The 26,551-nt window shown below is 39.0% G+C and overlaps 2 protein-coding genes across 4 annotated transcripts in view; one reads left to right on the forward strand and one right to left on the reverse strand.

Moving 5' to 3' along the window:
* Positions 1–261: 261 nt before the first annotated feature.
* Positions 262–17,165, forward strand: MGC107841.L (novel acyl-CoA-dehydrogenase protein L homeolog). 3 transcript variants are annotated; one of them, NM_001092995.1, is given in 15 exon segments: positions 262–332; positions 3,342–3,621; positions 4,594–4,826; positions 7,477–7,576; positions 8,150–8,267; positions 8,543–8,685; positions 8,831–8,980; positions 9,144–9,238; positions 9,312–9,411; positions 11,988–12,128; positions 13,413–13,505; positions 13,850–13,957; positions 15,254–15,425; positions 16,220–16,286; positions 16,369–16,952. In NM_001092995.1, coding segments are annotated over 14 exon segments (1,764 nt in total). In that variant the 5' UTR covers positions 262–332; positions 3,342–3,504; the 3' UTR covers positions 16,496–16,952.
* A 4,456-nt stretch (positions 17,166–21,621) lies between these two features.
* Positions 21,622–26,551, reverse strand: part of mtmr3.L (myotubularin related protein 3 homeolog L) — a gene marked incomplete at its 5' end in the record, with an annotated part of 52,078 nt that continues 47,148 nt past the window's right edge. Inside the window, 3 exon segments of the mRNA NM_001086542.1 lie at positions 21,622–22,577; positions 25,209–25,297; positions 25,984–26,094. Coding sequence (NP_001080011.1) covers positions 22,421–22,577; positions 25,209–25,297; positions 25,984–26,094 — 357 coding nt within the window. The 3' untranslated portion in view covers positions 21,622–22,420.

The following is a 26,551-nucleotide window of genomic DNA, read 5'->3' on the forward strand; positions in this document are numbered from 1 at the left end:
CCGCCTGCCTAATGATGATCTGATCTCTGGAGGTCCAACATGACCTTGCTGGTAACAGAAAAGCTTTCTAGCTTTTCTAGCTTTTCTAGCAGGTGTGTGTGTGTTTTTTTTTTTTTGCGGGCATACACACACACAAATACACATACACACACAAGAACAGGAGAACACAGTAGCGTAAAGTTTCTTGTGCCTCACATGCTTCTTCCAGCCAATGAAAGGCAGTCTGACAGCTCAGTGCAACAATATCATTCCAAATCCCTCCCTCTTGTGAATACTTAGCTGGGCACTTCCGTGTTCCTGAGAGTGAGACTTCCAATGTCGCAAGCAAGAGGGTAAAGAGGATAAACATGGGGAGGGTTAGAAGGGATTTATACTTTGTGTCCCCAGTAAGGGGCAAGAGTAGCACAGCAGGTTCCGTGTCTCTCCCCTTATAACACTGCAGTGCTCTCTCTGGTAACTGCTGCAGCCTGAAACGTCTTTCTTTGTATCTTTTTCTGAGTCCCAGCCAGGTCACATGATGGGGGAGGGGTGTTGGACAGAAGCAATGTTACAATATGGTTGTGCAAGTGAAATCTGCTTGTGTTTGGGAGAGAGAGAGACTTGTTGCATGTACGTGTATGTATATAGTTGTACAGTAAGTTGGGGGTGCATGGCTGTTGTACTAAGGAACCCCACCAAATCCCACTCTGACTTTTCTGTAGTTATTCTGTTAAAGCGATACTGACACGGTCCTATAAAAATCATAAGGATGTATCAAGTAAATGCTGCACCTGGAATATTTCCCCTCAAAGTCCCCCGCAAACCTGCCCTCACCCGACCCTCTGACACGTCTTAATGATCTTCTCAACCGTTTCAGTGAAGCTGGGCTGGGGGCGGCGTGATCCTTCCATAGGCTGATTGTGAATCAAAACAGGACTTCAGCCTATGGAAGGATCGCTCAGCCCTTCGTCACTGAAGCAATCCAGAAGATCAGTTAGTAGTGTCAGCCAGTCTGCTGCGCACAGGTGAGTTTTTACAGCATTTACTTCATACTGACACGTTCCTATGATTTTTATAGTAATGTGTCAGTATCACTTTAAGAGAAAGTAAGTTTTATTGTCTGAATATCACTCCCCATAAATTCGCCTATAATATAATACCTCCAAAAGAATCCACGCTCTAAGGATTTATAGATGAATAAAAGTGGTCTTTATTTACAGAACCTCAGTCTGATGTTTCAGCCCTTTCCAAGGCCTTTCTCAAAGTGAGAAAGGCCTTGGATAGGGCCAAAACGTCAGACTGAAGTTCTGTAAATAAAGACTAATTTTATTCGTCTATAAGTCCTGAAAGTGCGGATTCTTTTGGAGGTATTGTGGAAATGTTGTCGTTTCTGCACCCAGGCATACTTACTAACTTTGTCGTGAGTGCTGGTAGCCCCGTGGAATATATATATATATATATATATATATATATATATATATATATATATATATATATATATATATATATATAGTGGCTGGTCTGGCCATGTCATAGCTATGTAAACTCATATCACTTATAGTGATATAGTATAGTGGGCTTTATATTCAGTCTTAACCACATAAGGGACTGTTTGCATTCTCTAAAATACATTTATATGAGGTACTGAAATTGTACAGAAGGAAACTTACCCACTACTTACAGGTATGGGATCTGTTATTGGAAGTTTTGGCCTCCAATGCGACAAGCCTGTCTGATGGGAAATGCTGCGTCTTCATCAATATAAAAATACATTGAGGGGCAGATTTATCAAGGGTCGAATTTCGAAGTGAAAAAAACGTCGAAATACGACCATCGAATAAGGTAGTCGGCCATTTGAAGTCGAAGGAATTTTAAGATCATCCGATCGTATGATTGTACTTCAATCGTACTTCGAACCGAACGATTTTACTTCGACTTCTAAAAACTTATCCAAATGTTGGCTATATGTTCTAGGAGGTCTCCATAGGCTAACATAGCAATTCGGCAGGTTTAAGGTGGCGAAGTGTCGAAGTTTGTTAAAGAGACAGTACTTCGATTTTCGAATGGTCGAATTTGTGAAGTATTTTCACTTAGATTCGAAGTCGAATTTGGCCTATTCGATAGTCGAAGTACCCGAAAATTACTTCTAAATTCAACGTTTTTTTAATTCAAAAATTCACTTCGACCCTTAGTAAATGGGCCTCTGAATGTTGGATGCAGATGCATGAACAAACGACACCATCTGACTTAAAAATCTCCCTTGTAGTTTAATCATAATTCTGAGCTTTCCAGATAACTGATCCTATACCTGTGTTATTTTAAAATGCCCTCTATGCTAAGATAATTTGTAGAGTGTTGTAGTGAACAGCAGCCTGAGGGACACAGGTAGACGCTGGAAACATGTGGGACTAAACGCTGATTTGCAGCAAATCCTGCTCCTTGGCTTTCTCTAAAAAAAAAGTTGCGAGTACAGCTGAGACAATGTAATGTGATTAATTTTATTGTCTGTGAATTATATATACAATGTATATATTACTAACTAAACACTTAAAATGATGTACTGTATCCTTAAATTGGACATGTGGCGCATGAGCTTTGATTTTCAAAGCAGTGCAGGACCTCGCACACCCTGTAGAACGACCAAGACGCCTGGTGCACAAGGGTAGAGGCTCGGCCACCTCACGACAGGGTACAACTCAACAAAATCTGATGGCACACAGGACTAAAGGAATTCTTCCAAATTATTATTATTATTTCAAAGCGGAATGCAAATGCAACGTTTCGGGGAATAAAACCCCCTTTGTCAAGCATGAGCTTTGATGTCACTACCCCAGCAGCCCATGGATAGTCACTACGTGGCCAGTATATTACATAATGTGGTACTGGTATATAGCAGAGACTGAGATATATTTATGTATTTAGGTATATTTTTCCAAAGGGGCCATAATTGCATTTGAGACCACTGCTTTCCGCTGAAATAGAACTATTTTGCTTTTTCTCATGCATCTAAAATTAAGTAGACTCCATAGAGTACATTTTATCCAAATTTTCTTAAAATTTTTCTTTTCTTAAAAATGATTTCCTTTTTCTCTGTAATAATAAAACAGTACCATGTACTTGAGCCAAACTAAGATATAATTAATCCTTAATGGAAGCAAAACCAGCCTATTTGGTTTATTTAATATTAACATGATTTCCTAGTAGACTTATGAAGATCCAAATTACAAAAGGATTCGTTATCCAGAAAACCCCAGGTCCCGGGCATTCTGGATAACAGGTCCTGTACCTGTATTGTATAGTGTGAGCAAAATCAGAATAAAGTATAACACATCCTGTTGATGATTTGTTTCCTTGTACTGTAGGGTGAAATTAGGAAGCCTTCTATTGGCAAGACACCATGGCAGAATTGTAAATTCCTGGGCGCTGTGCCACCCTTCATGCCACATGGGAAGCAAGAGTGCTATGTCACCAGCCCTCAGCCATCCAGCTGATACTCAGCAACAGGGGATTTTGGATGAGTTGAAGATGCCTTTCTCCCATGCAGCAATAGGGAATTTTTTCCAAGAAAGACCTTCTTTAGGAAACCAATTCCTAGAGGATGCTCTGCTCCAAAGTTACATAAAGAGGCACCTCCCTCCTCAGGTAGGTTGTAGACCTGCAAAAAAATATTTTATTTATTTATTTATGCATGACATACAGCTAAATCATACTTAATAAGTAGAATAAATAAGGCCATAAAATATTTAATATGTGTGTGTGAGTTCTGAGTTCACTTAAAAGCAATGCACCATTCATTCACTGAATATCATTTAAAATTCATCCTTTATTTTGTATCATTGAAATACACCCAGGCATTTTGAGTGTGATATGTTTTATGGTTCCTAACCACTTCCTCAAGCTCAGCGCTACATCCAGTACATTTCTATTTATAAGTTTCCACACAATGAGACAAAGTTATGCGAAGAGTTATGGGTTTATTAATATTAGTCTATTAAACAATCCGTATCTTGTTTTACTCGTCTCATATTTCTAAAAGACTTTGCATATAAAATGTGAATTTCATGTCACACACCCCTAGTCCAGGAAACCTGTCCGTTATACTATATATCAGGAAAAGATGTAATCAACTGACAAATGTTTATCTGCTTGTCGTTCAACTTCTAAGCGCTTTTTTTCAGATTGTTCTCCAGAAATAAAGACTTTTTTCAATTCAATTCCTTTCCATTTTTTATTTTCCCAACATTTTTAAAGTTTAAGGTTTCTGTCTCTGGTGTTTCAGTCTGGCAGCTCAGTAATTCAGGTGCAGATTCTGAACTGTTACAATTTTGCAAAATTTAGTTGATACATTTTTCAGCAGCGTCTCTGGAGTATTAACAACTATTGTATCAATTCTAACAGCTGCCTTTAATAAAAACTCAGGGATTCTGCTCAGCAGGGACAAAGAAATGTATCAACTAAATGTATCCATTTAGAACAGTTACAGAGTTGACGACCCCCCCCTCCCAGAGCTGCTTTAGAAAGACATAAGAAGGTGAAAAAACTTTACATTTCAATATTAGAAAAATGGTCACTCATATAAAGTAATTGGTTAAATGGCTGTCCTTTCAATTGCAGATGGTCAGTGAGGTGAGTCAGGACTATATTCGCTTTGCTCAGCGCTTAGTGGAGGAAATTGATTCACTAGGAAGGGACTGTGAGCTGAATCTACCACGGTTACAACAATACGATGCCTGGGGCCGCAGGGTGGATCAGATTATTACCTGCTCGGCTTGGAAGAAAATGAAAGAAGTTTCAGCAGAGGAAGGCCTGGTTGCAGAAGCATATGAGAGAAGATATTCCAGCTGGAGGTATATACAATAGGAGATTATTATCCAGATAGCTCCAAATTACAGGAAAGTCATCTCTCATAGATTCAATTTTAAGCAAATAATTGAATTTTCTTTACCTTTTCTCTGTAATAATAAAACTAGGGATGCACCGAATCTAGGATTCGGTTTGGGATTCGGCCAGGATTCGGCCTTTTTCAGCAGGATTCGGATTCGGCCGAGTCCTTCTGCCCGGCCGAACCGAATCCGAATCCTAATTTGCATATGCAAATTAGGGACGGGGAGGGAAATCGTGACTTTTTGTCACAAAACAAGGAAGTAAAAAATATTTTCCCCTTCCCACCCCTAATTTACATATGCAAATTAGGATTCGGTTCGGTATTCGGCCAAATCTTTCGAGAAGGATTCTGGGGTTTGGCCAAATCCAAAATAGTGGATTTGGTGCATCCCTAAATAAAACGCTACCTTGAGAGATTTAAACCTTTTTTTACATCTATCATAACATTGTGTTTGCATGCTATTTATAATTTTGCCACAAAAGTGTTTGCCAATACTTTTAAATTACCTTTCCCCCATGTTACTCTATGAAAGTGCTGCCATATTGTGCAGCATTAAAAACTCTAACTGACAGGCTGAGAATGGACAGTTAGGTTGGCAAAATAGTCAGGTTTAGGAACAAGTAAGTAAAAATTACTAACAAAAGCAGCCCTATCAGTGAAAAATTATCAAAATGACCTATAGGTAGCTTTTAATGTACTTTAATATGTACATTAATATTTTTTAGTGTCAGTATCACTTTAATGGTAACTAATCATGATCTAAGCATGAACTGTCCAATGTCTGTATACCCAGAGAGCATGCAGACTCCACCCAGACTGTTATGAAACAGATCAGGATAATCTGGATGCAAATCTGTTTAGCATACAAATTATTTTCTATGTAGTTATTATGTGCAGTTATATATGCTATGTTCTTAATGGACAATAATAAGATAAATGCACAAAGGTGTGCCTACCTTATGTTATCAGCAGAGATTGGGGAAAACTAATATCACAAGAGTGCATTATCGACTCTTAGAATTACGTGTATGTGGATTATTTCAGTAATTGCACAAAACAACTGGAAAAACTCTGTTTGACGTAAGCCTAGCATTCCAGAAATACATTGTATCGAAAAGCACAAATGCAGGAAAAATGTAACATCATTGCTCTCACCCTCAGTCTTTCCTCTAATTCTCATTTGACCAAAGTTTCTAAATCACTGGCCAAACATCCATAGGAAAAAGAAGCTACTCCCCAGCAGCCAAAGTAAATAAACACAGAGACAGTCCTGCAGAGGAGATAATTTCATTGAAGACATTTATTAATTCACACCCAGAGGATACTGGCAGAGCAAAGTGACTTCCGAAACACAAACTTATTGTGAAACAAAAGCATACAAATTGTTATGCACAAAATATCCATGTCAGATAGTTGCCCTCTGATTTTGTAATATATTTGATCAATGTATCATTGCCTGCATCCAAGAAAACCATATTGGAAGTAAAGGGTATGAAAAAGAGAGGGACGACGTAGGAGAAACCAAGGGCTGCAAATTCCTAAGGGTAAGGGCACACCTGGAGATTCAGGGAGATTTAGTAGCCGGTGACTAATCGCCTCTTCTTTGGGGTGACTGCATGGGGAAGCAGTTTGGGGGGACATTATTCGCCCCAAAGAAGAGGTGATTCGTCGCCAGGTGACTAAATCTTCCCGAATCTGCCTGTGTACCCCTGGCCTAAGAGTGTAAATTTTGTTTGTTTTTAAGGTTGTTTGCTTGTTTTGTAGGGGTTTAGGTCTCCACCCCTGGAAGATACCTGTGTATTAGGTAGAGCTGGACAGGCTTGGGATTTTAATTTCTGTTTTCTTCTTTGGCATAGCCTGGCTCAAGTTGTACTGCACTGAACTGTCTATATACACAAATACAAGTATGGGACTTGTTAACCAGAATGCTCGGGGCCTGGGGTCTTCCGTATAAGGGATCTTTCCTTAAGTCCACTAAGAATTATGTGAACATTAAACACAATGGTATTGTTTTCCCACTAATAAGTATTCTTTATACCTTAGTTGGTATCAAGTACAAGGTACTGCTTTGTTATTACAGAGAAAAAAGTTTTGTATTGTTTTATTAAAATGGAGTCTCGGGATACAACCTTACTGTAATTCAGAGCTTTCTGTATATTTGGTTTCCGGATAACCGATCCTATATCTGTATAGCAAAGAAAAATAGATTATATAAATATTCTTCATAATTCTTCATATTCCTCATGAGATCAGGGATAAAGAAGAGTGAACAGAACCTTCAATGCCTAATAAGTAACACACACGTGTGCCAAGTAAAACAGCTGCTTAATTTTATAATAGTAATTTCCATTATTCTAGTTGCTACATGGGCTTGTATAGTCATCCTAGCACTGTAGTGTTTTACTTTACTTTTACTACATATGGTAGGGCCAATGAGGGAAAAACAGTATGTTGGAGTATTCATTCATGGGAAATGAAATAAGGCACTCATTTTTGATAAAATGCTGAATCTTTATTTTCATGCCACACTTTTCACGCCATTTCACAGTTTTAATCTTGATGGCTGTCCTTTTCAGTATGCAGTTTTCAGCAAAAAATGTTTCTCTTCATAGTCGTCTTATCCAGGTTATCAAGATCTATCTGTATTCTCCCTCTGCTGGACTCTTCACCTGCCCCCTAGCTATGACTGATGGCGCTGCCAAGGTTATTGAGGTAAGTTACAGCACTGGTTCTATAGACTTGGGGTTCAAGCCCTGCTTATGAGAACAAAATTTAGCCAGACTAACCATACATTATAGCAAAGTTACAGATATACCTTATACAGGTCATTATTATCTGTTTTCTGTGATGCAGAGGAAATTCTGCAGTTATCCTCACACTCAGGGAGCAGCCACACAGACTGGATACAGGATATGCTGCTGACCAGATGTGCGTGGCTAGCTATTAAACTTCTGCCGTCAGAATGACTAATTGGAAGCAAATGTCAGTGTTGATGCTTTGGTTTTCTGTGCTTCCCCTTTTTTTGTTGCAGTTTCTGCATATCTATTACAGATATCAGATACAAAGTTTTTATGATCTGATCCCTGTTGAGAGAAATGTTAGGTCTATGTTACATAAACAATTGCATGCTTTTAGGTGATAATAACAGTGCTTTCAATGGCAAACAAGTAGTGCTGACCAACATGTCTGGATATGTTATAACTGTAAAACTTGTGTAGCTCTATTTGATGAATTGTACAAAACGTTTGTTTTCTTGTTATCACTGTTCCCTTGCAACTCCCACAGTCTCTGGGTGTCCCAGAACCATTGCAGAATGCCTACAATCATTTGACTTCACGAAATCCCAGCAGTTTCTGGACCTCTGGACAGTGGATGACAGAACGTAGAGGAGGTTCAGATGTAGGTAGGTACTTTAACGTGAGTTTGCCAATCATTAAGGATCAGGGCACACAGGCAGATTCAGGGAGATTTTTCGCCCGGCAACAAATCTCTTCTTCTTAGGGGCGACTAATCCCCCCGAACTGCCTCCCCTGCCTTCCCGTTTTCCAAAGTCGTCCAAAGTTTCCTTGTGAGGCAACTTTGGACGACTTCGGAAAACAAAACGTGCCCTGAATCTGCCTGTGTGTCCTCACCCTAAAGGGGTTTTGAGTGTTTAACTTGATGCCCTTTTCTTTCTAGCGGTTGGTACAGAAACCATTGCACACAGACAGGAGGATGGCACATACAGGTTACATGGATACAAATGGTTTACATCTGCCACAGACTCAGACATGAGCTTGACCTTGGGCAGAGTAGTGGACAACCATGGAAACACAGTGGTGGTAAGTTCAAAGGCAAAGCTCTATTAATGCCCTGGTATGAGCTCATGTAGAACAAGGGGATATACCATCTCTGTATTTCATATTTTTGAAATGGTGACCTCAGAAAGGCAATGAAAGTGGTGATCGGTTTCTGTTCTGTATTTAGGGAACTAAAGGACTCTCTCTGTTTTATTTGGAAGTACGAGATGCTGAAGGAAATCTAAACGGCATTGAAGTTCAGAGGCTTAAGGAAAAGCTAGGAACTCGGCAGGTACCAACTGCTGAGCTGCTGCTGGATGGAGTTAAAGCCCTGCAGGTAGGTGTAATAGTCGGCAGTTTAACCACATAAAATGTGTGCCTGTGGGAAGAGATTTAGTTTAGATATACAGCTTGACAGCACAGATAAAAGTAGATGTGCTTATAAACTATAAAAAATGTTGTTAATATGGCAACATCTGAAATAATCTGTTTTCCATCAGATTTCCCCTGAAGGTCGTGGTGTGGCTTCTATCTCCAACATGCTGACTATAACCCGCATCCATAATACCATCTCTGCAGTAGCAGGAATGAGGAGGTAAGACTGAAATCATTGGTTCCCTAATGAAATAATGGCAACGTGTACTCAAACCTCATTATTTGCTTCCCAGAATCATTAATTTGGCAAGGGATTATGCAGCCAAAAGATTTGTCTTTGGGAAGTTGATAAAAGAACATCCCCTTCATATTCAGACCATGGCACGAATGGAGGTGAGTTCTTTACAGATATATGATGTATGATACACCTACAGTAGATGAACATGAAACTCTAGTTCAGGGATCCCCAACCTTTTGAACCTGTGAGCAACATTCAGAAGTAAAAGGAGTGGGGGAGCAACACTAGCATGAAAAATGTTCCCAGGGTGCCAAATAAGGGCTGTGATTGGCCATTTAGTAGCCCCATGTGGATTGTCAACCTACATTGAGGCTCTGTTTGGCATTGCACCTGGTTTTTATACAACCAAAACTTGCCTCCAAGACTGGAATTCAAAAATAAGCCTCTGCTTTGAGGCCACTGGGAGCAACATCCAAGGGGTTGGAGAGCAACATGTTGCTCACGAGCTACTGGTTGGGGATCACTGGTCTAGTTCTATACAGTTCAAACTGCATTTGCAGTGACAATGTAATGGTGTTTGTCATAGATATGCACTGGAAATGCCCCCTCTAATCTTGTCAAAAAGTCTAAAATTTTAAAAATGTTTAAGGGATACTGTCATGGGAAAAAACATTTTTTTTCAAAATGAATCGGTTAATATTGCTGCTCCAGCAGAATTCTGCACTGAAATCCATTTCTCAAAAGAACATTTTTTTTATATTCAATTTTGAAATCTGACATGGGGCTAGACATTTTGTCAATTTCCCAGCTGCCCCTGGTCATGTGACTTGTGCTCTGATAAACTTCAATCACTCTTTACTGCTGTACTGCAAGTTGGAGTGATATCACCCCCCTCCCTTTCCCCCCCAGCAGCCAAATAAAAGAACAATGGGAAGGTAACCAGATAACAGCTCCCTAACACAAGATAACAGCTGCCTGGTAGATCTAAGAACAGCACTCAATAGTAAAAACCCATGTCTCACTGAGACACATTCAGTTACATTGAGAAGGAAAAACAGCAACCTGCCAGAAAGCATTTTTCTACTAAAGTGCAGGCACAAGTCACATGACTGGGGGCAGCTGGGAAATTGACAAAATGTCTAGCCCCATGTCAGATTTCAAAATTGAATATAAAAAAATCTGTTTGCTCTTTTGAGAAATGGATTTCAGTGCAGAATTCTGCTGGAGTAGCACTATTAACTGATGCGTTTTGAGAAAAAACATGTTTTCCAATGACAGGATCCCTTTAGTTTGTTTGTCTGTCTGTATGTATCCCTTGTGGGTGCACACTACTGCTGAGTTGTTTTTTTTTTTTGTAATTTCATTTAGTGGTTTATTTATCACTCCCATCCCCCAAATCTCCACCCACCCCTTTTTTAGATTGTTTAGATAGGAGTGTGGTGCTGGTGTGGGCATGCTACCCCACAGTAGCCATCAATGCATGAGAATGCCATGTGGCAGGAGGTTACAGCCATATTCCTGACTATGAGGGGAAACCCTACTCCTGCTATTTAAAAACTGTATATATTTTATATGGTTAAACTACAACATAGTTGGTGTCGTAGTAGTTATTAATACTAGTCCACCAGAGGTAAGGTAAAAAATCAGACATGTTTTAAGAAATCCGCAAATTTGGAGTATTCCTACTAAAAAATCAGTTGTAGCATAGTGGATAGGAGGTCCCCTTACAATGTAGGGCATGTGTGTAGTACAGGTATGGGAACTGTTATCCAGACAGCTCAGGACCTGTTTTTTTTACCAAATAATGAATCATTTTTTGTCATTTGGATCTTCATACCTTAAATCTACTAGAAAATCGTGTAAACATTAAATAATCCCAACAGACTTGTTTTGCTTCCAATAAGGATTAATTATATCTTAATTGGGATCAAGTACAAAGTACTGTTTTATTATAATACAGCAAAAGGAATTTTTTTTAAGATTTGGATTATTTGGATAAAATGGAGTCTATGGGAGATGGTCTTTCTGTAATTCAGAACTTTCTGCATAAAGGGTTTCCAGATAACAGATCCCATACCTGTACTGTATGCCTGTTTTACATTATGTATCCTAACTAGTATATATCATTTTTAAAATTGTGTTAATAATAAAACAATACTGTTATTGTGCCATAGATGAGTGTATTCAAGTTGTGTATTCTTGGTAAGTTACCGGGTACACAACTTTTTTTAAAAACAATTTGGATTATTTGGATGAAATGGAGTCTATAGGAAACGGCCTTTCCATAATTCGGAGCTTTCTGGATAACGGGTTTCCAGATAACGGATCCCATACCTGTAGTATAAAGTGCAAAAAAACACATTTAATTTTACCTTCCCATTAACTTTAATGCAAATCAGTGGATTTTGATGCTGGTTTGCAAATTCTGACACAAAACAAAATGCTGCATAACTACAGTCAACAAGACTTGAAAATAATAAAAAAAAAAGTTTTATTGGTAGCTCCAAAGCAGAAAAAGGTGCCACAAAAAACACCCATACATTTCAATGTATTTTGCTAAAAACAAATTCTCATAGCCTTCAATGTGTTGGCAGTTTGCAAATAGCAATTATGCTGTGGTCTCAAGAACATATCGTTTTAGCTCATCAGTTCTGACAATTTTGAGATACTATATGTGCTAGAATAATCTGAAGGAAAATTATGTTAACATGAAGTTTTTAAAACTACTTAGGTTGAAGCCCGTGGGGCTTTTCTTTTTTTGATGGAGATTTCTCGACTTCTGGGACTAGAAGAAACAAACATGGCGACACAACAGGATCAGCATCTCCTTCGCTTACTAACTCCTGTCGCTAAACTTTATACAGGCAAACAGGTACACTGAAACAAAGGGTCTCTGTATAGAGGTTATTTGAATTCTTAAATTTTTGGTTCCATTGGGTATATGTAAACAGGGCCCCTATCAGAAATCACAGTGCCCCATATGACAAAATTTCCCCACAGCAAGCCCCACCCACAGGTCTACCCCCACCTAGGGTTGCCACCTTTACTGAAAAAGATTACTGGCCAGTGGGGGCGGGCACAAAAAGGGGGTGGTCCATGATGTAAACGGGGGTGGAGCTACGTGGTGTGCCGCAAAAGGGGCGGAGCAACACCGCAGCGATGTCCACAGCGCTGGAAAAAAGGTAAGTTCTGCGCGAATTGGGGGCAGGCCAAGGGCTTTTTTTAAAGGGTATTACAAATTACCGGCAACTGCATTGCCGGTAGATTTGTAATACCGGCCCCGGCAGGTGTTTTACCGGCTGGGCCGGTAAAATACTGGCCGGGTGGCAACTCTACCCCCACCCCACAGTAAAAACAAAAAACATTGGTGGCTAGGGTCCCCCACATGTTGTAAAAACATTGGTGGCCATGGCCCCCCTAACATGTCCATGTAAAAAAAATTGTGTCCTCCAGAAGTTTAGGTGGCTGCATCTTCTTCTAGCAAGAGCATTCTCTTCCCTTATTGGTCACAAAGTTTTATGACCCCGTTAAGTCTCATGTTGATTGTATGAGTTGGAGGGGAAGTTCAAACCTCAGCTATACAATCCCTGAGTAGCTCAACCGGGACTTAAACTCTGTGACCAATAAGGGAAGGGAATGGACTGAACATGCCTCCACTTGTGCTCCCACCCTCTTGTCCGAAGTCGGCAGCTCTCTGAAGGCAGCCCCATACAACATTCCCTCCTGATATATATACAGATTTATCAAGTGTCGAATTTCGAATTTACGGGAGTTTCTAAAAAAAAAACTCGGGTGAATACGATCGAAAAATGTTTTTTCAAAAGTCCACCACACGACTCCAAATTGATTATAGGAGGTCCCCCATAGGTGAAAACACCAATTTGGCAGGTTTTAGATGGCGAATAGTCGAATTCGACAGTACAATACATGATATATTTCAATTCGACCCTTGATAAATCTGCCCCCATGTGTAGCAACAAAACCTGGGTGCTAGTACAAAAACATGCCCAGATGAAAATCTCTGTGTGAGACTGAAAATTAAGTAATAAACCTTTGTTTGTATTTATTAATTAATTTGTAATTCTTCAAATCCTAGGAGTGCTGTGTATATACATATTTGCGTATCACTGAGATATAATCCAGTTTTATTTTTCAGGCTCTTGCAGTTATATCAGAGGGTCTGGAATGCTTTGGTGGACAGGGATACATGGAGGACACAGGACTGCCTGCTATGCTCAGAGATGCTCAGGTAAAAGATATTCCTGTGTTTGTGTGGGATTCCTTTAAGAATCCTGTTTACTCCCACACAACTCAAATATACTGGTTACTTGGCTCCTGTCAGAACTGACCCTACTGAATGTGACCAAACACAACTTGGGGTAACATGAGAAAGGTAGCAATGTTTGCACCTGATCAAGTAACCCAATCAGATGTTTGTTTTCTAATCGATGACCAATAAATGAAACCTGCTGGATGCTTTGGTTACTTCAGTGAATAAACCTACTCCATAAAATAGACACAATAGAAGAGCACTCATTTACAGGTGTTGGTTATATGGTTGACAATTTTTTTTATATTATATTTCTCTGACAGGTTCTGACTATCTGGGAAGGGACAACAAACATCTTGTCTTTAGATGTACTGCGGTCGGTCATCAAGAGCAATGGGAAAGTGCTCAGTGCTTTCTTTTCAACTGCCCAGGTACATCACACTGAGGGCTTGGAGTAGTACAATATTGATCTTGGCAGGTGGAAGTTTGTCCCTTTATTCTTTTTTTCTCAGAGCACCTAAAAATTGATCTAGGAATTGGTTACTGTCAATTAACGTTTCATAGTGTTTTTTAGTTTAAAGGGGATCATGGAGACCCCACGGAATCTATGATTAAGGGTGCCACGCCCGAAATGCATCAGGCCTTACTGTCCATCCTGGTGCAATAAAACCACAGTTTTTTTAGCTTGGAGTGCTGACTGATATGTGATTTAAACAAGTGTGGAGACGGCAGAGGCATCGGTGGCAGAGCACCCATAGAGGCTGTGGAGCAGGGATGTTGGGCGGATCTGGAGTAGCGTTATCTGTTAGCTGATCATGGAGACCCTATCAGTATTGATACTAGTGACAGACAAAACAGGTGTTTCCTTTACTGTACAAAATATTTAGAGTGATTTAACCCATGTGCAGTATCTCTATACTAGTGCCCATTTTGTGTTCTTTATGCTTAAATGACCAGCACTGTCTATGATCTCATGATTTTGGGCGTAGCCTTTGTCCTCATAGCAATGTTTTAACATCTGGATCTAGTATTACAATAATATATTGATGTACCAGTGATAATGGTATTAATTACTCTAACAGAGTTATTTATCAAAGGTTGAGTTTGTGAGTTTTTTTCGAATAAACTTACAACGCAAATGTTTTCTTATTTATGAAAAAACTTGAATGTAAAAAAACTTGAATCAGTGTGGTTAGGGTGAAAAACCCAAATCAGGGTTGTAACTACAGTGGAAGCAGATCCTGGAGGCCCCAAAAATTTCAATTTATATTCGTAAAACAGGACAACCTCTGGATATGTTGGGGCCCTAAAATGAATTTGCTGTGGGGCCCTGTAACTTCTAGTTACGCCACTGACTCAAATTGAACGAGTTTTCAGCAAAAAAAACCCTCATTGTTCTAATTAATCGGGTTTTCAAGCACCAACCACTGAAAAAAAACCCCAAACATCATGAAGGCTACAAACATCTTCACATGATTCAAGGGACCTCTGCCATTATATTATACATGACAGGTTTTAGCTCGAGTATTTTTGGATACATTTTTGGATAAATCTCGAAAAAAAATGTAACCTGAAAATTCAAGTCTTTACTGGAAACTACCCACAAAAACTCGAATGTTTTGGGAAAAAACAACTCGACATTTGATAAATAATCCCCTTAATTTTTGTGGTATTTTTACAGTATATTAAATTGAAAAAACAAAATTCATGTATTTTCTGACCTGCAGGAAAAACTGGATCGTGCATCGTGTGTCCCCAGCTTGTCGCAGGCAGCAAAGCACACTATGAAAGCTTTAAACAAACTTATGGCCTTCACGCAAGAAGCTGGACAGCTCGGGGGCAACTATATGGAACTTGCTGCACGAGACTTCGCTTACAGCCTGGCTAAAATCTATATTGGTAATACTAAGTGGTGGTTGACTGATTCATATGGAGGGAGATACTCTCAGTTTATGTAAGCAGCCAGGGGCATGATTAGTAGCACTGCCCTTACAGTGTGAGTTCATGTAATGCTGCAACATGACCTGAGGACCTGATAAGCATTACATAAACAGATTAATATCTTGCAAAAGTCTACATTTTGTAATAGAATTTTACTGTAAATATGATTGTATTGATAAGAAATATTGATTGGAATAGTCATGTCTGAATGTGAACTTCGCCCTTTAAAGGAGAAGGAAAGGCTAAAATTAAGTTAGCTTTATCAGAAAGGTCTATATAAATACACCAGTAAACCATCAAAGTAATGCTACTTGGAGTCCTCTGTCAAAAGAAACCCAGCATTTCTTAACTTCTATTGTGTACACATGGGCTTCTGTATCAGACTTCCTTCTTTCAGCTTCAACCTCCAGGGCTAGGGCTTGAGCATGCTCAGTTTGCTCCTCTTCCCCCCACCCCATACCTTCTCTGTTGTAATCTGAGCCCAGAGCTATAAGTGAGCAAGGAGAGACTCAGGCAGGAAGTGATGTCACACCAATATAATATGGCAGCTGCTATCCTAAAGAAATAGAGAGCGTCTAGAGCGGTTTACTCAGGTATAGTAAAGCATTCTGCAGAATAAATATAGTGTTATAGCTTGCACTAGTGTAGCTAATCTATTGGAAATTAACTGCCTCGGTAGCTTTCCTTCTCCTTTAAGAACCCGTTTTATAACTGCTCTAATCTTATGCCAATTTTGTTCTTTCTTTATAAAGGCACCCTTTTATTGGACCATGCAGCCTGGGAAGGAGCATCTGCCACAGACATCTACTCTGCTCAGAGGTAACAGTTGCTGCGACTGCAATGTTTACAGAAGCAAGTTAAACGCTAGTTTTTGTAGACTTCTAACTTTTTCTCTTACTAGGTGGAGTGACCAGGATCTCTGCCCCGTGGATAAAGCCAAGGCATCAGGCTGTTATGACTCTGAGTCAATGTCCCTAGACAGACAGTTAGTGTATGACAATAGCCCTCTTTTAAAAGGAAAATTATAAACATCCACAGCAAAAGTAACATTGATAATCTTCAGTCGTGCACAATATTTGTATCAGAAAATAATAGTATATAAAGAGAGGATAATGTATCACCTACCATAATTTATAAGGCTAAGTCTCCAAGGAGTTTCATGGCCATAGAAAAAACCAGGGGAATGGAACGCTGCGGTAACTTCTAGTTTTTTTTATTATAGAATTTGAGTATGATATAATTTATAATGTACAAAAAAACTATTTTGAACTATAATTCTGCCCCATCTCCTTCTTCCCCCCCCCAATAGTTTCTTATCAGCAGTTTATGAAGTAAATGAAAAACAATATATGGTGTTACCCAATTAATATGCAAACGGCTGCTAAATATCCAAAATAGGATCAAAAATTAAACTTAAAATCACCAAGGATATGATATAAGAACTTTCAGTTGAAAACTCCTATTCAAAACTTGATTAACTAAAAATGTGAAAAAAAGAAAATGCAACAAATTTGCATTCTATTATCTAGACAAACGAATTAAAAAAAAAATGTATTACATTTTGGCTATGACAACTCCCATGGACTTCTACATAACTGACAGATTTTAGATGCTAAATTTTGCATTCAAGTTTTTTGTGCTTAATAAATCTACTAAATTTTGGTGGTAAGAAATTGAATACAATCGTTTGATAAATTGGCCCTATTGTGTGTTTACTGTACAAGAAATCTTTTTTTTTTCATAAGGTTTTATTTATTGCATTTTTCAAATTAAAATAAAGACAGAAGTAGAAAAAGAGAGAGAATGTCCGTGCTTCAGGAGAATACCGAAGGGAGACGTAAAGGATAAGGGCCCCATTTGGGTTTTGCCAGGAATGGCCTGGGGTGACTTAATCAGAGTGTACAGTCATTAGTGAGATGAGAAATCAGGTATGTTTCTCTAGCATTAAGACATAATTAGTCTCAGTTCAAAGGGCTCTGGCACTGGGGAGAGTGAAAGATGCCTGAATATCCTGGTCTTCCCCCAGTCATCTGCTCTATATTTTCCTGAAATTTTAAGGGTAGCCTTTAGCAATGAACTGCTTTTGGCTGGGGAGAATGTCATCAATTTGTTTTTTTCCAGAAACTCAGCGTTGGGGGTACTGTTGCCTTCCAGGTCATCAGGATAGCTAGATTTTTTTTTTTTAGCAAAATGGAGTTGTAGGCGGTAAGACAGAGTTCAGAGATAGTCGTTCAGTGATCCCCAGGAGACAAAGCTCAGAGCAGCGTATATTGGAGAGCCCCAGTGCCACTTGCCATAGGCCAAACTTCTACCCAAAATGCGTGCATAGAGTTGCCTTGGTCTAGGTAACCTACATCAGGATAACCAGGGTATATCTGGGCCAATGTGTGGTGTCAAATAGACACAATTGAGAAACTTTGTGTGTTTGTACCATAAAATAAATCTTAAAGGACCAGTAACATCAAAAAAAATTCGTTAGTAAAAAAAAAAAAAAAATCACCAAGACTAAACTTTAAAATCGCACAGCCTTTATTAAGAAATAACTTACCGAAGCTCCTCTTCAGAAAAGGCAATCCATCGTGCGGCGCTCTATTTCTCCTCCCTGCCTTCCTTATAGGAGATAGCCAGGGAGTAGCGCCGCACGATGGATTGTTGCCGTGTCGCCTTTTCTGAAGAGGAGCAAAAGCGGAGTTTCGGTAAGTTATTTCTTCATAAAGGTTGCGCAATTTTAACGTTTAATTAGTCTTGGTGTTTTTTTTTTCGTGGTATTCTAACAAATTTTTTTTTAAAAAATGTTGACGTTACTGGTCTTTTTAAGTGTATTTTTCCAGTTCTTTAGTAATATGCATCACTCTCCGACCTGCACCAAGTTAGAGCAGCCTTGCTGGAATCTACATTTTACAGTGAAGCAAAGAAACATGTAGAGTTTGCAAAGCACCAGCCACAGCACTACTTTACCAGTGTCTTCAACAAAAAGGATAGCTAATGTATCCTGCAGGAACACAAGAGCATAGCGTAGATAATAACAACACGTGCTCGGAACACTTCTTTTTGTGCACATAAACAAGTTCTTGTTAAAGCTCTATGGACAGTGATTTAACAGGCTGCGCTTGTGAGTGCTGATTATGGCATGTGCTGTAAGAGCTAAGTCAGTAGGGCAGCAGTTATAAATAAGATGGTGCCTTGAAAATGTCTACTATATATACTATATTTATATAATACAGTTAATAAAAGCAGAAAATTCACATAATTTTGCAGTGTTAAAATTATTGGCTCTGATTTTGTCTAGAAACTCAACAAGGGTTCTCTTAGTTTCTTCCAATAAAATCTTCTCCCTCTCGAAAATGTTTGTAAGAATTTAGCAAGAAAAGGATTAAAAGTACCGCCATTAATGGGGTCTAACTTGCCCTTCATATACATTCCCACTTCAGTCTCTGTAGGAAGCCGTTACTCATCCCAACATTAATTTTAATGCAGCCTTTTCACACAATTGAGTAGCGAAATCAAGGTTTTTAAGGTATAGCCGTTTTATCCAAAGGGTAGTCACTGCTTGGCTGTATACACTGGATGTATGCAGAAAAAATATGGAAGTGAATGAATCTTCATGCTCAGATTAAAGACTTGTCTAAAAACCTACCCCCCCCCATTAGATCAATACATAACCACACTTTTTATTACAGATCTCTAAAAATAAATTATAAATGTCACTGCAAACAAGTACCATGCCAACTGTGAATTTTATGTCACCTTTATTTTTTGTATAGTTAACAATACTAAATTCTTTACCTCTTGCTTTGACACAAAAGAAAAAAAATATATAGAGAAGTTCTTTACCTGCCTCATTAGACGTGAGAGAAAGCTATATATATATATATATATATATATATATATATATATATATATATATATATATATATATATATATATATATATATATATATATATATATATATATATATATATATATATATATAATCTATGAAGTAAGTAAACAAATATCAATGCAGAGGGATAAAGTGCATTACTGACCAGAGTCAGCTATAGTCTTTATTTACAAACTTTCTGTCAGGGAATTGTATTCTGACAAATAAATTGGTAAATTTACATGCTTTCCCAATCTCAGTAGGGGTGGGGGGAATAGTCCTTTGTTTCCCTGTTCTCTTCTCAAAATAGAAATGGTGCACTCTCTAGTGATACACCAAATATATTACCAGCCTCGTTCCATTTAAATTTGAAATAAACCAAGCAATAGCCTGAAATCCAGATTCCAAACATGCAGAGCAAACCGTTTCCTTTTTGGAACATTTTATCAATGTTAAAGACACATATTACATTATCAGGAGTTTCAAGTCATACTTGGTACTAAATCATTTATTTCCAAGGCATTGATCTTTAAAGCTCCCTAAAGGTGCCTAGTCCCTAGTTTAACTATCATTACCCCTGACTAGTGTTCGCTAAAATCATCTAGTCTTTCTCATGTCTTCCGGCTCAAATCCCAAACGTAGAAAATTTATGACTAGGATTCTGCAGCACTGCAGTAAAGCAAACATCCTCTTGCAACCCACTTACTAACCCTGCACCCCTATTTCCCACCCAGCAGTCTTTTACGACATAGCCAAATGTGGGTTAAGTGCACTAAAGCAGGGGGGGGAAAATAAATATTTGTACAAAAATAATTGAAAAGAAAGTGCAAAAAAACAACATTTTCCCCAGTAATACCCTAGATTGTTTCACGGTGCAGTCTTGGCAATGACTTCATTGTCCACCCTTTTTTTTTTTTAAATGCAGCTAGTGTACCCAGATTTGGTGCTCAAATTTTTCATACCCTGAAGGATACACCAAGCCAATGCATAAGATTAACCTTAAGACAAATTGATGACCCCTTTTATATTCCAGTGGAAGCAGAACGGCCCTTAGCACCCACACTTGACTAGAGCCTTTGCTTCCCAATAAGCCAGCGGTGATTAGAAATGAACTAGAGCAGAGTATTGAAGCATTTTATCTGCTTGCATTAAGATTTACTCTACTAATGAGACAGCAAGTGAAATGTGGAGTTTTGAAAACAAATCAGCCTATGAGTAAGTGCCCCAACAGGCACGAAACGCGTTAGGTCTTATGTCCTAATACATTTTTCTACTTTTTACATTTGTTTCTTTATTATTGGAGATCCTCACATCCTCTTTGGATACAGTGGCTTTGGACTTTGCACCTTGGGACTGAGGTGAACTGTGAGTGTATTCTCCTTCATTATTTCTATCATCATTTTGTATTTTTGATTTAATATTCATTTGTTGAGTGGTACCACAGACACTTGTAATGTGGCAGTAGCACAAACCTTGCTTCTATAGTTTTGAAAACAAGTCAAGAACCAACGTTACCTTATCTTATATCCATACCCTAAAAGGAGCAGATGTGGGGAGGATAAAGCAGAATGTAAGGTGCATAAAAAAAAGTGTTTAAAAAAATAAATCCCAATACGTTTCTTGGTTTTTAACACTTTCTTCTCACTGTTTCAAATGCAACCTCCTTAGCATAGATTTTCTTGTAAAGAGCTTATAGTCAGTCCTTTGGCCACTGTTATCTAGCTGATTGTGGGTTCATTTTCAGAATTGAGCTTCATTCTGAATAGGTTACTCTTTTGTCCTGAATATTTTCTGCTTTATAGATCCCTGGAGCTGATTGTGCAGTGAGACCCTATCTATTCTACATGCCAGTGCAAAAACTAGTGGGAAAAGAATGCAGATGGAGTGGATACTGGTCACTTGTCACATTGAGGCTGTAAAATTGCAAAAGCCCTTATGAAAGGGAAGATGCTAGTCTGATAATCAGGCACATGACAAACTGGAATGAATAAGTCTTGTTTGAGGGAAGAATTGCATTAAAATTGCAGAGGATTATTCTTGAAGTTACTATACCTTTAAATAAATAGTAACACCAAGAAAATGAAAGTCTCAAAGTAATTATTATGTACTGTTGCCCCACACAAGTAAAAGTTATGAGGTGCTTCAGAGACTCTACTACAGTTCATATAAAGACTGTTGTGTAGCCATGGAGGCTAAATGGCTACCTAGCAGATAACAGATATGCTCTTTAAAACACCATTGTATTATACAGAGCTCACCCATTATGTAGCCTGTGACTTTTCTCCTTTTTCTCAGCTTGAATGGCTGTCCCCATGGCTACACAGCAGCTTATTTATATAAAGTTGTGTTTCTGAAGCAAACACACAACTTTAACCAGTCTAGGACAACATCACTTGCTTTAAAAGACAATCATTTCTTTAGTGCTAGCTCTTTTAAAGCGGCATCACCCAGCAACAATTGCATTGAAAACACTATCTGCTTTTCTAGAACTTACTTAGTATTTCAGCATTGCTTATCCAGCCTGGCGTTAATCCTCATGTGACTTCACTGGCATTTTATATCCCACATTTCCAATACTTTTCACTGGATCAGGAATTCACAAAAGGTTTACATTGGGCACACCAATAGGTTCATAACATCCTGTGCACAACAGCATCCTTTTAAATGTTGTAGGGCCTAACTCCCACTAAGAGAAGTTGTCACATCTGATTCAGTAAGGGATGTGGGAGTGTGTGACAATATATTCAGATGTGCAGAATTATGGAGCTTAAATCCCATCAACCAACCAAAGGCTCACTAGTGACAGGAGGAGAACAGAGCAATGCACTCACCTCAGAGCCACTATTTAGTCCTTCAAGGAGTTATAAAACCTGAATTACTGCTGCTAAACAACTAGTATGGAAAACACATATGTAAAGGTCCCCTTTCAAACACAGTCCAAATAAACAGCAGGATCTTGAAAATGAAGTGTGTAGAGTGGCGAAAGGTACATAGCAGTGAAAGCAGTATGATTTTAGTCTCCAACATCTCATTCCTCTGGACAATCCACTGGGTATCAAGGTTTGGCTCCCTGTCTTAATGGAAGATTGTCTAGTTTGACGTTGCTGCAATAGGATTTTCCAGTTCCCGGGAGGGGTGCAGGTTGGTGTAACATAACTTGCAAACGCGGCTAGGCTCAAACAGCTGCTGACTTGGAACCGCTGCCTTCTGGTTACAACAGCTGGAGCAGAAAACATTCCCACAGTTCCTTTGGTCAAAGAGAAAAAAAAGGAGAAAAAGAAAATGAGCTCAGGTACAATTGTATACCAATGATTGTGTCACCAGCTACACAACATTGAAGCTGAAGCCCTTGTTAAAGGGATACTGTCATGGGAAAAAAAAGTTTTTTCAAAATGAATCAGTTAATAGAGCTGCTCCAGCAGAATTCTGCACTGAAATCCATTTCTCAAAAGAGCAGACAGATTTTTTTATATTCAATTTTGAAATCTGACATGGGGCTAGACATATTGTCAATTACCCAGCTGCCCCAAGTCATGTGACTTGTGCTCTGATAAACTTCAATCACTCTTTACTGCTGTACTGCAAGTTAGAGTGATATCACCCCCTCCCTTTTTCCCCCCAGCAGCTGAACAAAAGAACAATGGGAAGGTAACCAGATAGCAGCTCCCTAACACAAGATAACAGCTGCCTGGTAGATCTAAGAACAGCAACTCAATAGTAAAAACCCATGTCCCACTGAGACACATTCAGTTACATTGAGAAGGAAAAACAGCAGCCTGCCAGAAAGCATTTCTCTCCTAAAGTGCAGGCACAAGTCACATGACTGGGGACAGCTGGGAAATTGACAAAATGTCTAGCCCCATGACAGATTTTAAATTTGAATATAAAAAAATCTGTTTGCTCTTTTGAGAAATGGATTTCAGTGCAGAATTCTGCTGGAGCAGCACTATTAACTGATGCGTTTGAAAAAAACATGTTTTCCGAAGACAGGATCCCTTTAAGGAGCCACCCATGAAAACAAACATTATACAAGAACTTCTATAGGACTGATAGGAAACTGCATGACTGCACACACTGAATAGAACAGCCTTCAGGAAAGAAACGGAAGCAGGATCTCCATCCCCATTAGGGTTGTCAAATACGGGTTGGTGTGTGTTTGTAACACAATATAGTTGCAAGCATAGATATTCTGTGACAGAATAGTATGTTTGTTTTTATAAGGTAATCCATTCCATTCTTGAAGCCAAGTTGGTGCATTGCCTTGTTTTGCAACATACACCAGCCACTTAGTATGTAGGCTAAAAAGGGTTACAGAACCACAATTCTGTGCATGCTGGAAGGGGTATGATAGACTGTAACGCAGGGATCCCCAACCTTTTTCACCCGTGAGCCACATTGAAATGTAAGAAGGGTTGGGGAGCAACATAAGCATGAAAATAGTTCCTGAGGATGCTAACAAAGGGATTTGATTGGCTATCTGGTAGCCCCTATGTGGACTGGCAGCCTACAGAAAGCTCTATTTGGCAGTACAACTGTTTTTTATGCAACCAAAAGTTGTATCCAAGCCTGTAATTCAAAAATAAGCACCTGCTTTGAAGCTATTGCGAGCAACATCCAAGGGGTTGGTGAGCAACATGTTGCTCATGAGCTATTGGTTGGGGATCACTGCTGTAACTGCTGCAGACAGCTTGCATGCACAAAGGAGGCAGTGCACATGCACCAAAGTATGTGAAAATGGTCAGTATGATGGTACAAGGTTAGTGCTTTTCACAGTTCTACACCAATAATCTAGATCCGAAATCCTGAGGGGACACTGATGCTAAAATACAACTTGACTTCAATGTAGCATTCAGCGAGTGCGCACACACTCCCAAATTCAGCGTGACCCTAAGAGGAAGTTTCAATTCAATTCTGTTGCGTGATAAAGCACAAAGAAACACGCAGTATTACACCGCTCTGGCTGCATGGTAGCACCCATGCAGCCAAGTAGTTTCCCCTCACCCATGTCAACCTGCAAAGGAATCACAGCCCTCAAATGTACAATGAGTTTCTAAGCTGGCATTAGGTTTTACATATTTCAATGGAATAATGCAAAGCCTTCCTATTTCTTCCAACGTCAGAAAATGAAGGTTCAGTGATCTTCAACAGATACATCTGTTCTCGTTTCATGCCACCAACTGTCCTGCAGGACATTTTTACTGAGCCACACTTCTTATATCTCTGGACAGCCTGTATTTGGGGAACACTGAGATTTGTGGCATTAAAGTCAATATTATTGGGAATACAAACGTAATCCTCAAAAATAGAAGAAAATAAGGCTTCTTTTAACAGATTTAAAAGTACAGCAACTCTTAGCAGTCACATATTTGCTTTTATTATTCTTATTTTCAATGCAAAATCTGCGTGGATGCTACTGGATGGCAGACTGTTACATTTTGCAGTGATGTTATGGAAAAGAGTGGATAGGACTAAAAGCCAGGAGAATCGGGCTCTTTAAACAACCTTGTAAAATACCAATTTAGCAGTTCATGCCCATATAAAAATAGTTAATACGAGAACAGTTTGCTTTTCTATGCCCTGCAATGTGTATAATCAGCACTGAAAGGATTTGTGTTGGCATATAGTGTTATCTTGTGTGCATTGCTGGGGTGCAATATGTGGGGGTAGGTAGACACGGTTAGTTTTGGTGCAAACGGACAAGCTGACCGACCGGAACAAAAGCTCACCAGTTTTCAGATATGGCTTCTGTATTCCTGCAACAAGCGAAACATGGCTAAGAGGGGGAAAGCTAATAACCCTGTAGCATACTAGGGTGCAGCAGTAGCAGAAGAAAAAAAAGCAAGGATAAGAAGAACCATCCATGAAGAACTGCCCTTACCTACAATGATGTTTCCTGCTTGCCAGCCAGAATGTGCTGTCACAGTTATAACAGTTGAGTGCTACATGATCTGGCACCCACCTCGTCAACTGTAACAAAGAGTCATAAGTTAACAGAACAATGGTTGGTAGGATACAGAATATGTATGGATTTGTAGTAGATTCTGGGATCAAGGGAAGAAAGAGGGAGAGTGTTAATAATTAGATGATAGAGCAGACCCCCTGCATAATGGACTCCTGCAAACAAACAGTCACAACAAAGGTTTAAGGGAAGGGGTTGTATACTGGCAATTACCCATCTCGCAAGGACCAAGCATGGAGTAGCTTCAGTTTCCCTGTCTGCCATATTCAGCTCATAAAATAACAAACATGGATGTTTTGTGATTCAAACAATATGCAAATAGTATGCTCAGTACAAGTCCTATTCATTACACTTATACTGCACCCTTACTATAAAAGAAATGCCTTCTCTTTGTGGACCTCACCACCAAATACATTTTCTGCAATAGGCATATACAACCCTTTGCTGTGTAATTCTAAACAAGAACTACCTTTTCTCTTAAAATGTTGATTTTTGCAAGCAGGTTTTTAATTTTTTTATCCCAATTCAGCCATTAGCTTTCATGTCTGTCCCACTTCTTGGTACATTTTCATTTGCAACTGTTGCACTGTAAATGGACAGATTAATACACGATTTAACCTCTATATCACCATACAGATTTCTGCCCAAATCTTAATGGCGTAGCTGTGTGAGTTAGACAATTCAGCAGCCCTACCTCTGTATTCCGTTTGTCCACTTGCTCCCAGCTAGCCTCAGAGAAGTGTTCTGTGCTGCAGCCCGACAAACAACCGGGGGCTCTGTTGCTTTCAGTATCTTGGATCGAGTTCTAAGGGTTTCAAATTATAAAGGGTGAGTTAAAATAAATCATTTTTAAATAGTTTGTCCTAAGACTTTCTGACCTTTGAAGTATGGACAGTGTAATGTGTAATTAAGATATAGACACATCATGGGGGAAATTCACCTTGCCATTAACTTCGTTATACTGTACACAGTAACATTAGTATGCTAAAACATTCCACTAAACAGAAGTGGAACTTTAATAAACCTGCTTCACATACAGCCTTTACTGCAGCTGTTTATATTCATTTAACTCAGTGGGGTGGGTTTAGGGCTTGTTTTTTTAATCTATATTTGTCCAAGGATAAGTTGTCTATTTTTGTTAGGCTTTAGAATGAGTAACTTTTTATCCAAAGCCCTCCAAGTTTGTAATTTCAACAGTTATCTAACTAACTAAAAAAAATTTAGCTCAAATATTAAACTTATTTTGGAAAAAATACAAGGTG

This window comes from Xenopus laevis, chromosome 1L (assembly GCF_017654675.1).
Source record: "Xenopus laevis strain J_2021 chromosome 1L, Xenopus_laevis_v10.1, whole genome shotgun sequence".
NCBI lineage: Eukaryota > Metazoa > Chordata > Amphibia > Anura > Pipidae > Xenopus > Xenopus laevis.